Here is a 13,634-nt window from a genome sequence, read left to right as displayed (position 1 = left end):
GGTAACTATTTTAACCTAGTTAGACCAGCAAAAGATGATCTTGTCTCCTCCTTTTGGCAGATATGGATGAGTGAGTAGATGGACAGTTTGGTAACTCACCTGGCAACAACAGCTGTAACTTTCTTGCAAAGCTGAATTCTAAGTCTAGCATGGCAATATTAAGTAGAATAACTCTGCCAAAGGCTTCTGCTGATTACATACCACTGGTGACTATCAGTAGAGAACCTCATTTACAAGGGCAGCAGGATTATTTTCACCCTTAGTTAAGCTTTCTTGGTCAATATTTTAGACTAGAGCTAGAGGCTTATGTTTTCATGGTTTTCATTATTTCACGTATTTAATAATTATGTAAAGTAACGTGTAAGTGTTGCATGTGTTTAGTGTTGTCTAAAGTGTTTTTTCCCCTCTTATCTTGGCACTGTTAGGATCAAATAATGTATGAAGAATTGCGTCAGTCACTGTGCAGGTGATACATCTGGACAATTCCTAGAAGAGTCTTATTCTACGTGGAGTTTAATATCTGCACCAGATTTCAAGAGACAGATTGGAAAGAAGCTGTACCACATCTCCCTCAACTTTTTATGCAGCACCTGAAAAAAAGTCATTGTAATCTACTGCTGTAAACAATCCTTAATTTAACTACTTAGAATAAAAGATACAGTTTCTACTTGCCACCATGAAAAAAAAAACACTTTTAGTGCTCAAGATCAAAGGCTATTTTCATCCATATTTGGTGCCCTTAGTCAGAAAACCCTCAGAAGCACACAGGCTAACCCTTCAACATTTCTACTGCTCTACTAGCTGTTTTCAACTGTTAATGAAAACAGCTGTGTTTTTCAAGAACAAGGACTCTGGAAGAATTACACAAAGAAAAGAGCTGTGAAAGTATACAGGGAAGGTGTTGCATGGTTTGTTACCATACCATTAATCGTGCCTTTTCCAAATACAGTGACACGTGATGAACTTCTGATGTGCATCAGAAGTTCTCAGAGCTTCTGCCTTCTTTTCATGTTATCAAAAGAAACTATCCAGAGCTATGCAAACTGTCTCAATTACCTAGGAGACAATAAGTCTGTATAGAGCTAAACAAGAACAATTTATGTTAACTAAATTTTTTTCTGTTCTACCGCTACAACTGTAGAGTTTCTTACATTTAAGAATAAATGTTTTGCTTTACAGGAGAGCTCCAACTGTTTGAAAGTAAGCTGTGAAGCCTTTTAGTAAATAACTTAATTCACTTAACCATTTGAAAGAGCTGAACAATGGAAAAAAATCCATCTGGAGCCATATGAAACTAGTATATGCTACTTCAAGTATCTAGTTTGAAAGCGCAAGCAGTTCTGCATTTTTGTAGAATTATAGCTTTTTTAAAAAAAAATTGTGGCATACATTGCTTTCGAACAAAAAATACATTACATATAAAAACATGATCAGGAACAGAAGAACAATCTGTGACGCAACTTCAGTGATACAATTTAAGAAATATTTGGCATCCGTTCTTGGAAAAATGCATGGCAAGAAAGATACTCGTTTACAATTGAAAACAGCCACATGAATGTTTTCTCCTTTATGGATGTATAGAGGAAAATCCTGTAGCAGACTTCAGTATAGCTGTAGCTGATGAGCTTATGAATGAGTCAGGTCCTCAAGCCCTGGCATATCCACCAAGAATTTTCTCATTCTTTCCTCTTACAAGAATATTATTCCTGTTCCATATATGGAACAAGCAAGCAGGGTAGGAACAAGACCAAGGAGGTAACATTACTACTGCTTGAACAGCATTACTATTCAAGTAGTAATAACAGTATAGCCGTGTCAACAAAACATGCCTTAATATTAAGAAGAATGATCACAAGACACCTTGAAAATGTGACACTGGGGTGCAGGAAGGTTTGAAGTTACCAGAAAAGTTGGAAGATTGAAGGAGATGGAATAACCGTATCCTGTTTGCTTACCTTGTCTGGGCTACGTTCATTAAGGAGCAGGAGAGCAGGCAACTGAACACTTGACTGTTCACACAAGAAAGTCCTGCACCCACGTGGGTACTTTGTCTCATAGGAAATTCTGCTTAGGCTACAATACTCATCAGAAAAACGCTTGATAAGCGATAAAACGCAAGATCACATATGCCTGTACATAGAAGACAGGCATTCATACAATACAGAGACCACTACCTTGTTCTACAAATGCTATTTCTTCCCTAGCAGATGGAGCTGGAAGAAGTCGTCCCCCTAGTCCTCATCTTGATCTTGTTCCAACAGAAACAAAGTATCTCATCATTCTCTCACTTTTCCTGAAGCTAGTCACATATCTACATGTAAGTCACAGAAATGATTCTGTAGCAGGGCATGTTAGATGGTAACTTAAGCATAGATGGCATCAGAGCCAGTCCAGGGAACTGCCAACACAATTCACTGCCTTTGGTTTTGGCTCAGTAGGAAACATTTTCAACAATTCTGTCCTTCCTTACATTGCAGGTTCAATTATGAAACAGAGGATTTGATAGAGCATTGCATACGTAGAGTTCTATTGCAGATTGCAATACCAAGGGCAATCTGCAAACCACTGCAATGTTTAGGCACACCTACTTATCAGCTTGCTTGTTTGTAGACAGTCCCAGGAAAAGTCTTGGTAGACCTAGAAGGGGCTCTATGCTTTGCAGTGTGCAAGGTTAAAAACAGAAGGACTTGCTTTGCCTTAGCTTAGTTCTTTCAAATTTACAAAGGAGTATACTTCCTAAAATCTGCCTTGGACCACTTACCAGGCAAGTTCACTACCTGAAATGAACTTTTCTTCATCCAATAGGATGAGTGTGATAGAGCCTGCAAATTACCTAGAAGAGATCAATTTTCCAGTATTTGGAGATTTTTATTTTTAAATGTGTCATGTGTTTGCTAACTACATATAAAGATTAACAGAAACCTTACTATAGGCACAGAACCAAAAGTCATAACTACTTTTCAGCTGATACTGGTTCTAAGTAAAAAGTCTCGCCTTGGATCTGAAAGTGGAATTGCACAGCCAGGAAGGTGCAGCCATTTAATCCATGATAATTGGCTGCTGTTCTAGAACAGACAGGTTCAACAACAAAACAAGAAAGCCAAAGGCAAAGATTGTTGTAGATTATTGTGAAAGGGGAATACATCCACGCCTGTCCTGTGGGAAAACTCATGCCAAGTATCAGACTCTAGGATGCATTACTTACTGCACTTAAGCAACTTCAAGTAATTTGGGGGAGGGGGAATGTTAAAAGCTGTGAGAAGTGCTTAATGTGTTTGTCTGACAAGCCAGGAAGATGCTTTAATTACACAGGAAGGAATAAACCCTAACAAGCATGTTGAAAAACGGTGAAGTTAACCAGTTCCATCTGAATATAATTTTAAAAGACTGTCAAGGTCTTTAGTGCTCTTTAGGTTGTTTGGTCTTCACTTTGCGGTTAGTCGGAGCTTCCTCCAGCTTTCAGATTGCTTCTGGCAAAATCCCTGCTAATGAAGTCAGATGCAGACACCTCTCATGCAATGCATGGGAGTTAAGTTATCTTAAAATAATGGTTACCAATGCTTGCAAAAGTCAGATGACTGTTTAGATCCAAACGTGTTACTGGCCCAGATTAAACTAGTCCAATACACGTTCTCCAAATGGTAGCCCGTAGCAGATGTTTCAGAAAGCCTACAGCAAACACAGGCATTTCTCTCAGAATTCCCTGCTATTCTGCACCTTTTAAAGTGAAAGTGTGTTTATAATCAGAATTGGAAGTAGGTAACTAAGCCTAAGGATGAAAGTACATATCTGATCTGTCTTCAGAGATAAGTATTTAAGAGAATTAACTTCTCCACATTATCTTTTAACTGCAAAACATTTTGGAGAGATTTTACATTGTTATGGTGAGCAATCAACACTGAAGATATTTAGTACCACCATTAATTTCTTGAGTTGAGGGCTTAAGAAGTGACTGCTTTGCAATTTAAACCTATTAAAGTCTTCAAAGTCAATTTTCTTCTGAGTAGAAAGAAGAGGCAGCAATTCTTCAGATCATTCCGCACCACTACTCATTAGGACAGGCCTTCTAGCAACTGCTTTAGTAATATGCTTTATCTAAAAATTAAGTCCTGCAGCATTAGGGGAGTAGTTAAAAAAAACACCATGTTACTTGAATCTTTGCTTTTTAATTACATGTAAAAATACTGAATAAAGTATATAGTGACATTACACTGTACCCTGAGCAATATGCTGGCTAGCTACTGTATCATTGGCATCACAATGAAGTTGCTTTGTAAGTGGTTGGCACACTTTCATACCATTTCTATTACTTAACCACAGATAAGGGCCCTGCCTTAAAAAAAAAATCTATTAGAAAACAAGACCACAGTCAGTTGAGGGTTCAGATGTAAATGCGTTCTTAGGTACTCAGCTTCTTTTGAAAATAAAAATGCAAAAGTTAAGATATCTAAAAATTAAGTTACTTACAGCAGACCAGTATGGACAGGAGCCTGAGACTTTTACCTTCATTGGGTTCCACCTTTTAAAGTGAAGATGGATAGCACAGAAACACCATTTGAGATTTAAGAGCGACTTGTATCCATCTTCCACAGCTTAAAGCTATCACCAACGCATTACGTGATAGAAGACAAATACTGCGCTGAGGTATGTAGAGATTCTCCTGTGCTCAGTAAGTTTCCATTCTCTGTTCCCACTTCAAGAACTTCTTAAGAAAGAAATTCAATAGCATCGCCTATGCTCTCACCACATTTTAATATGCATGAAAGCCAGTATTTACGTAGGATACTGTTGATTTAAAAATCACGAACACTTAGCAACACCTTCCTGTGCACACAAGTGACTAATACACCTAAAGGGCTGAGTTGCCAGTGGTTGTAGCTAGCATTGTTTGCCAGAACAGTATCTGCTTCATCTGATTCAGTTTTCCATACAAGCCAAGTTTCCAAACAAGAGTCAATATTAGCATTTAAAACCACAGTAACAGCAGAAACAGCTAGGTCCTACCTAGTCATTTTACTCCACAGATGAGAATAACTTCAGAACACAGAACTGAGATCTTTTTCCATATTGCAAAAACCTTGCTCAGTTACCTTGTAGCTTACACAAGATGCCAAATGCTGCCTGCTCAAGCTACATGCCAACACAAGCAGTTTAAGGAGTAGATGGGGACCCTCACAGGTCATGATACCATCAAATTCCCCAACTTTTCACAGGGATATCACAAGCCACCTATATCATGCCAGTTTCATGTAAGTGATAGAATGCTCCTTTAAGGTGCTTCCTGTAGGACAGGTAGCACTTCCAAGTAATACTTCAAATGGCATTAAATATTTAAACAAAAGGGACTTAACATTTGTGTGAATTTAGTTCTACCCATGAATCAGGAAACAAGTTCAACAGAAGATTTAAGTTAACAAATCATGTTAGTTTAGAATTACCAGGTAAGTACAGCATCTTAATACTACAGTCAGCTAAACAGCACGGTGTGGGCAGCGTGCTACACTGGGAACCTTTAGAATATTGAGAGCCAAACAGATATTTTGTACAGACTGAACACCTGCCGGAGTAAATCCTTTAACAAAGTAATTTAGCATGAAGCATATAACACTGATCTTTAGGCAAACATACATACATTTAACCAAGGAATCTGAGGACTGCTAGGAATGTTACAGCTGGTAATAGTCTGCTACAAAATCTTTAAGAATGCATTGCTATGTTGCTGTAGATCTTAATTCAGGACACTAGTCAACATCTTTAGCAAGAGACTTTATACCAGTCACTTTAAAGCAAGCAGACATTTCAAAGTTTCTTGTTTGCCAGAACTTTAATCTTGTTTCACTTCACCCTTCAATTGCCTCTTCATGCGTGAATACGGGCTGATTGTGTCATCCATCACAAAGTCATAAAGCACTCTAATCCACGAGTTATACTGTGGCAGGTTGTCATAGTATTCAGCCGCTATCTTCTTCACCTGAAGAGAAACAAGGTTCATTTACTATTTGTATTAGTACCAATCATTACAACTTTACTATCTCCAACCTGTATCTTAATGCAGATAGACTAGAAGTTTTATTTTAGATGTTAGATTCTAGAAGAAAAGCTCTTAGTGCTTTTACCATGTGAAGCTTTCACATACTGAAAGTTTCTTTTTGGTGATTAATCACCTCCTTCACGTGAAGCTCACATACCATGAAGGTTAACCAGGACAAACTAAGCCTAACACTGAAGTCCACTCATTGTGCTACCTAAGGAACAATGCAGCTCACCAACTCCAAGCAAGCAGTTGGATTGCTAGTTGAGGTGAGGGACTCAATTCAGAGCTAATGTGTGTGTATATATACACACACATATGTATTTGTGTATATATATACACACACAAACACAGACAAGTATCACTAAAAAAGACTTAGCAAAGTTGTAAGAGGAGTTCACAGCCATTTTCCGTACGTAGTTTCACACCTCAGCACTCAGAAACAACTTGTTCCTTGGAAGAACATCTTGTTTCTATATTCATTCTCCAATGCCTGTCCTTCTAAAGCTTTTTACTCCTATATGTAAAATATTTTTTTTTTTAAACAGTACACTTTTTTTAAATTAAGGCTACTGGAGTTTGTCAGAGATCCTACAGCCAGCTGTCTAACACCTTTCAAACCTGAATAGAACAAGACTGAGCTTTCACTAAATTCCAGTTTCAGACATATTATCATCAATGCCTATAAACAACAAGCAAAATTAAGATATTTACATGCTTGGTTCAGAACTGAAGATGCTTTTGATCTATCACCACACTATCAAACAGGTCATCTAACCAGTAAACTTCAGTCTTCAGTTCACCCCCACTAATTCAGCAAATTTTAAGCTCAGAGCATAGCAGAGTCCAGTCCAATGAAATTAGCTAAGCTCTTCAAAGAAAAGACTTTTCTCATCAAACCTGTAGACTAAAAGTCCTGTAGCAGAGAAGAGTTTTCCTCTCTGCAATGAAATGCTTGAAAAAAATCATTCCATATTTGGAACTTCAGTATTGGTGCATGAAGTGAAACTTGGTTTACCAGCAGAGATCTACACATCAATGGTGAGTTAGGTGAGCTCACACAACTTAAATTATTCATAGACAATCTTCCATATATAGCTTAAGAAATGTAATTTCTCTTTAAAAAGAGCTAAGACTCCACTTAAGGCACAGTCTTACCCAGGTCTCACTTGCCAACCACAAGGACAAAGCTACAAGCCCAACACTACAGCTTCTGTCAAACTACAAATTTAGCGTGACAAAAAACACATTTTATTGAAGATTACCTTTAGGTGTAGTCCTGGACACCTGTGCTCTCATTGAGAAACAAAGAAAGAATTAAGCTCCAACTTAAAAGCAACTAGCAAAGACTAAAATGGGAGGGAACCAATTCAAAAATTTACATCTGCTACTTAGACTTATGCAAATGTCACAGATCTTAGTTTTGAAGCCTTGCCATTGTACAGCTGATACTTACTTAGGATTCAAAGGTTCTCATTAGAGAAAGACAGCAGCTCCAGAACAGAAAGCTATTAAACATTTGTCAACAATACAAACACCAGCCATTCCTCAAACCATATCTCCTTCCCCCACCTGAGAATGTCACTGATAAGAGACTGAAGGATAAGCATGCATTGCAATGTTTTACTTAGTATTTCAGAAACAGAGCTGACAAGCCTCTGAAGGTGCCTGAAACTTGATTAGTTTTCTGCATACTTCCAAACTGAAGAAGAATATTGAAGGCTGTCCATAACAGAGGCCTAAAGTTAGTACAAAGCATAAAGCCAAGACGGCAAGACACGCATTTCCTCTCCTTTTACGGAAGGGGTTAGAACAGATAGCACATGAGAAACTTGTTTGGGGCTTCTCCCCAAAAATCTACTCCCATTTTTTGTTTTAGAGAAACAATTGCCATATTCCATTCTAACTTCCAAGAGCTCTAACTTCCTTTCTTCTAACTATTTATGTTCAACCTGATATTCAAATTAGAGTAAGGCTCATTTGAAGAAAAAAGAACAACCTGGGAAGTAAACTTACCAGTGGGAGGCTCTTGCCAGGAATATTGGGGAAGTCGTGGTGCTCATTGTGATAGCCAACGTTAAAAGTGAGCAAATTAAGTGGCCCATAATAGGAGTAAGTCTCATGGCCCTTCAAAAACATGTAATGTTCAGCTATGAAGTGTCCTGAAATCGGGTGCAAACCGAGTCCAAGTACTGAACCAGCAAGCATGTAAAAAATGGATTTGACTCCCCATAAATAATATATCACAACATCGAAGGAAAGCTGAGCCAACAAGTTGATGATTTCGAGTCGAGTAATTGGTTTGGGATTGATGCAGAGGGGTCTAATGGCATAGAAGAACGGCTGAAGAACAATCCATATGAACTTCCTGAAGCGGGTACAGAAAAACCAGCCCTCAAAGTTGGTAGGGATGTCCACGTCGATTCCATCGCCTCCTAAGTATCGATGGTGATCCATGTGGTATCTCTTGAAGGATATCGAATACGGGAGACCAAGAGGGAGGTTGGCAAATATTCCAAACCACCGGTTCCACATGGCTTTGCTATTGCCAAAAGCACTATTGTGGGAGATCTCGTGAATGGCCAGAGTCATGGAGTGGCTAATACAGCTCCCGAACACGTACGCCCAGAAGACCACCCACTTCCAGTCCAAGTCCTTAACCAGGTAAAAGGCAGTCAGCTGCGCCAGGACCATCAGCACGACCACCCAGATCAAGTTGTGGTCTGGCTTCATCAACGCCTTTATCTCGGGATGCTTAGCTACACGGGAGAGAATTCCATTAAAAAAAATTATTTAGAAGCTCTCGTCACAGCATGCCGCCCTAATTAGATGGCAGAGGGGCATACAACCGTTCCTTTCCCTCCTCCTAATTAAGGAAGGAGAGACCCCCATTCCGCGTGGTGCATTTATAGCTATAACGAGCTTTCAGATTAAGCCCAGAACCAAGCAATTTCACCACATTTCCGCTGTTAGCAGCCAGACGATTTCGTGAGGAGCAGCGCTGTCACCCCAGCGGGGCCGGGAAGGAAATGGCTTCGCGCCGGCGGCCCTGAGGTGAGCCCGGCTCCTCCGGCCTCAGGACGTGGCCGCGGCGGACACCGCGCGGCTCCTTCCCTCCCTCCTTCCTTAGCGGGCCCGGCTCCTCCCGTCCCTTCCCCTTCCCTTCCCTTCTCCTTCTCCTCCTCACCCCAGCTCCCAGCTCCACGCAGGCCCCGCCGCCAGCAGCAGCCTCTGCGTCTCCTTCCCTTCCCCTCCCGCCCCCCCGCGGGGCCGGCAGCCATTTTGCGGGGATCCCCCCCTCGCCACGCAGCCCTCACCGAGGAGCTCCGCCACCACCCCCCCGCTTATCCTCCCCTCCTCCTCCTCCTCCTCCTCCTCCTCACCCAGGATCTCCTTGCGGCGGTCGGCGTGGGGCTGGTCCGTGTACACCCACTCGAAGTCCTCCCTGGCCACCGCGTTCCCCATGCCTGCTGCCCTGCCCGCCCGGCTGCGGGCGCCCCCCGGCGCGGCGCTTTATAGCGAGGAGCCCGCCCTGCGCGCTGCCGATTGGCGCCGGGGCCGGGCGGAGCCGCCCTGAGGTGCCTCAGGGGGTGCCGAGGGGGGGGTGGAGGCAGCGCCCGGCCGCCTCACGGCCCCGCTTCCACCGCTAGGGGAAGGGAATCCAGCGGGGAGAGCCCGGCAACGGCCTCCGGGGGGCTGTGAGGCAGCAGGGCTGAGGCGGCGGCGCCTTCGTTGCCGGTCGCGTAGCTCAAAATGGTCGAAAGGGCGAGGAAGGCGCCGCCCGAGCCCCACGCGCTGGGTTTGCCCCTCGCCTGCTCCTCTCCGCCCCTCAGCACGGGCTCTCCAGCGAGGCGTTGCAGCAGGTCTGGAGCCGGGCTGAGGCACAGCAGGACGGTTCTGCCTTTCCCTTTAGTTAGGCGCTGATCTGGCCCAGCCGCCTGCCAGCTTCAGTTAAATTCGCGTGGTTTTAACTATCTGCGAGGTTTCCGTCAGGCATCGTGTCCAAAAGTCACTAGGCGTACATAGGGAGACAATGAAGTCCCATATGACTCATTTTCTTAGGAAGCAAGGCTGAAAATAGGAAAAGCATACGACAGCACTGTGTAGTGGTTCCTGAAAAAATGCTTTCTCTTTTCCAAAGGTAAGTCGTGTGTGGCTGTAAGGACTAGCTGCCTCTGGCCAAAATACAAATTTTTGTAAGGTGCCTAAAGATACCTAATTACCATTAAAAATGCTTGCACCAAGGTCTTTTTTATTCACATATTGTGAAGGTAACTACCTGAAAGGAAGCGGTGGGGAGCTGAGAAGACTGCTTATCTTGCAGATAAACAATAGCACAAGAGGGAATGGCCTCAAGTTGCAGCAGGGGAGGTTCAGGTTGGCAATGAGGAGACATTTCTCCTCAGAAAGAGCAGTCAGGCACTGGGACAGGTTGCCCAGGGAGGTGGTGGAGTCACCGTCCCTGGGGGTGTTCAAGGAAAGGTTGGACGTGGTGCTTGGGGACATGGTTTAGGGGGTGACATTGGTGGTATGGAGATGGTTGGACCAGGTATCTTGGAGGGCTTTTCCAACCTTTATGTATCTATGATGTTTTAGGAACTTCATTGACAAACTGCTCTGTAAGAACTAAACTCAATGTAATCTGCACCTGCATCTATTTTTCTTATTACACTTAACTGTGAGCAGTTTGACTACAAAGATTACTTTATGTAGAAGTTAAACGACTATTGCTTGGAATTTTAGTTGTCCATAAATCCATTGATATTCAAATAACCAACAGTAGTGATAACAACAACAGAAGTTACCACAAAGAAAGTAAGACCTTATTCATGACATTAACAGGTATCTCAAGGCTCATGTTGACTCACTTAAAATTTATTGATAATAATAAAAAAGGCTAATACATGCAAGCTGCTAAAAGTCACAGGTGCAGCTGTGAAAACAGGGGAAATATGATCCCCACTTGAAGATGGTATGATCTGAAGTAATGGACAAAGCACAGGATCTGTAAAACATAACAGCAAATGGTTTTGTTTGCATGCATTTTTAATCTGTGTATGTTAAAATATGAATTAGAAGTGAAAAAAAGGAGGTAAGTTAACTCACAGCTTTTCTCTGCTTAGCCACATGATCTAATTTTGTAGTCTTTCTGAGGACTGCTGCAGCATAAACAGATGTCTAAATTTCATCATGGCACTTTGTCCTGGCAAGGGATGTTTAGAAAAAGTTTTACTTTTTGTTCACTGACTCCTTCACATTAGGCCGGGAAGTACTTTTGTGCTATCAGTACCAAGACCGAGTGCAAAGTTGCCAAGATCATGGGTGTTTCACTCAGCTGCACTCTAAACACTGTATGTAATGTTTCTGAAAATTTTCTCTTATAGTTGTATTTTCAGGTTTAGCACTGCTATCCGTCATTGCACCAAGGACCTTCTCATCCATTGGAACGATACTGCTAAAAGTGTGAATGTCTGCTGGTAAGAAAGGTGATAGCTGGAGGAGAGGGAGAATATGATCGTTCTGGTGTTTGATCATTCAGGCATATTTACTGCACTGTGGGTTTCTGAAGTCACAAGTTTCAGAGGGAAAATTGATTAAAGATTCCAGATTTATAAACTAAATGGTCCTATCAGACAAACATGGCTTAAATAGCTGGGAAATATATTAAATAGGAAAGTTTTAGAAAATTTAGTTGCCCAAGCATCTTTAAGTGCAAATGTTTGTTTATTTATTTATTTACTATGTAATCACTGAGTCTTTCTTTGGTTAAGGCAGTCCACATAACAAATCCAGATTTTTTAGGTCTTCAGCAAGCAGTATTTGTACCTGGCATTTTCTCTTCAGAAGACAGAGAGGTCCAGTACCTAGCACGTCTTCAGACAGCACAAGGCTAGAACAGAAATCGCGGAGTGTTTAGTTACACATAAACCAAACCTGGCAGCACATCCCTGCTTAACCAGGAAGGTGTGATGCAGTCAACACGCCTCTGCAACAGCAGAGAGCATGTGGACAACAGGGTTGGTCCGGATACAGCATAAAGCAGCGAAGGAATGGAACCGGAGAGTATCAGAATAGCTCACAACTAGTAGGCAAATCACTATAAAGTATCCCAAACTAAATTTACTGATGAATGTATGAATGATCCATCACTGTAATTGATCGGTTACCTTTTTAAAACCATCAGGATTACCAACAAATTGGGTAGTCTTCTCTGTTCTGAAGATGGATTTTACAGCTCCCATGCCATACTGTTTTCAAGAGGCCCTTAATGTACAAAATTCCCTAGGTAATCTAAGTGCTCCCTAATTAACTCTTGGAAGATTGCAGTAAGAGCAACTAAGTTCTGTTCAATGCAGCCTTAACTGTCACATTAAGAAATTATGAAAAGACATCCTCATAACATTAATAAACTTCTGTGATTAATGTGCTATGCTAAGAGTGTTAGAAATTTAAGGAGTTACTATTTCTATCTGGTCATTAATCTGAGAATTTTATTTTGTTAAGCAGGTAGTGCCTTTCTTCCTTCAGGGCTTTCACCTATTACATCTATTACCCTTTGTTCAGAAGGTGATTGTATTTCTGTATTTACATATTCACAGAAAAATCACAGGTTGTTCAATTTGGGGAGCAAGATATGATTGCGAATGGCTTTTCCCTCAAAAAAGGATCACTGTGCAGCTTCTAGTCTTCTGATATCATTTTCACCATGTTCATTAGATACCCAAACTTTTTTTTTTTTTTAATAAAAAAAAAAATCAAAACCTATGAAACGAAAACTTCTGGTTCTTTATTATTACTATTATTATTATTATTATTATTATTATTATTATTTAAAAAAAAAGGTCAAAAAGGATGGCCAGCCTCAGTTTTAAGCAATTCTCAGAAACTAACTCCAGAAGACCAGTACTATCACTTTCTCTTTCAACTCTGAGGAGCTCTTTCAGCCCTTGCTCCATGTCATAAAACTTGTTGCACAATCTGATAGTTGGCTGCAAATAAAACAATGTTTTCATGTTACTTCATAAAAACATCTTAGTCTCCCCAGCGAGGGGTTCTTCCTTGATACAATCACTGATTGCTGCTATCACTGCACTTCTGTAGGTTGACATCCTAAGCACTGTGAATTTGCACAGAAATCTGCAAAATCAAGTGATTTAGTTTTACTATAACCTATTTATCGACTTGTTCATATATTGCAAAATGCCATTTTTTTCTTATATTATTAAATAAGGGAAAAGACAGCATCAGAAGTTCGTGTTCCAGCTATTTTGTCTGAACTATCATTACTGCTGTAGTACTGGTATATACTCCCATCTTTTCAGGACCATCACTGACCTCTCTCCCCCTCCCTGGGAAGTGGAAATGAAATAGGTTGTACACCTTCATTGTGTACTTGATGGCATTTCTCAGAGCTTGTTTGTAAGCCTTCCCTCTGTCCGTGAAGTTCAGTGGGCTTGGTTCAGTTTGACTATATTTGGCAGGGTGCAGAGGAGCAGGATGCACCTGCTGACTTGCAGCACACAGCACTTCCTTGAGCTGAAGGTTCCAACTTGGCACTGTTCACAGAGAATATTCCATGTAACAATAAATACACGGACGTTCT

General features: G+C 41.2%; 2 protein-coding genes across 2 annotated transcripts in view; one reads left to right on the top strand and one right to left on the bottom strand.

Annotated features, from left to right (window-relative positions):
* The window catches only part of NVL (nuclear VCP like), a 37,229-nt gene extending 33,192 nt beyond the window's left edge, over positions 1-4,037 (top strand). The window contains exon 23 of the mRNA XM_084285343.1: positions 426-4,037. Coding sequence (XP_084141469.1) covers positions 426-470 — 45 coding nt within the window. The 3' untranslated portion in view covers positions 471-4,037. The remainder of the gene's footprint in view (positions 1-425) is intronic.
* Positions 4,038-4,146: 109 nt separating this feature from the next.
* Positions 4,147-9,564, bottom strand: DEGS1 (delta 4-desaturase, sphingolipid 1). The gene is made up of 3 exons (XM_084285344.1): positions 9,415-9,564; positions 8,048-8,790; positions 4,147-5,971 (listed from the first exon to the last, which is right to left on the bottom strand). Exons 1-3 carry the CDS (start codon positions 9,494-9,496, stop codon positions 5,825-5,827), a joined length of 972 nt encoding a protein of 323 aa, XP_084141470.1. The 5' UTR covers positions 9,497-9,564; the 3' UTR covers positions 4,147-5,824.
* Positions 9,565-13,634: the final 4,070 nt, after the last annotated feature.

The sequence above is a fragment of the Netta rufina genome (assembly GCF_964035555.1).
Source record: "Netta rufina genome assembly, chromosome: 3".
Lineage (NCBI taxonomy): Eukaryota > Metazoa > Chordata > Aves > Anseriformes > Anatidae > Netta > Netta rufina.
The sequence above is the reverse complement of the archived record's forward strand: the minus strand, read 5'-3'. Positions and strand labels throughout refer to the sequence as shown.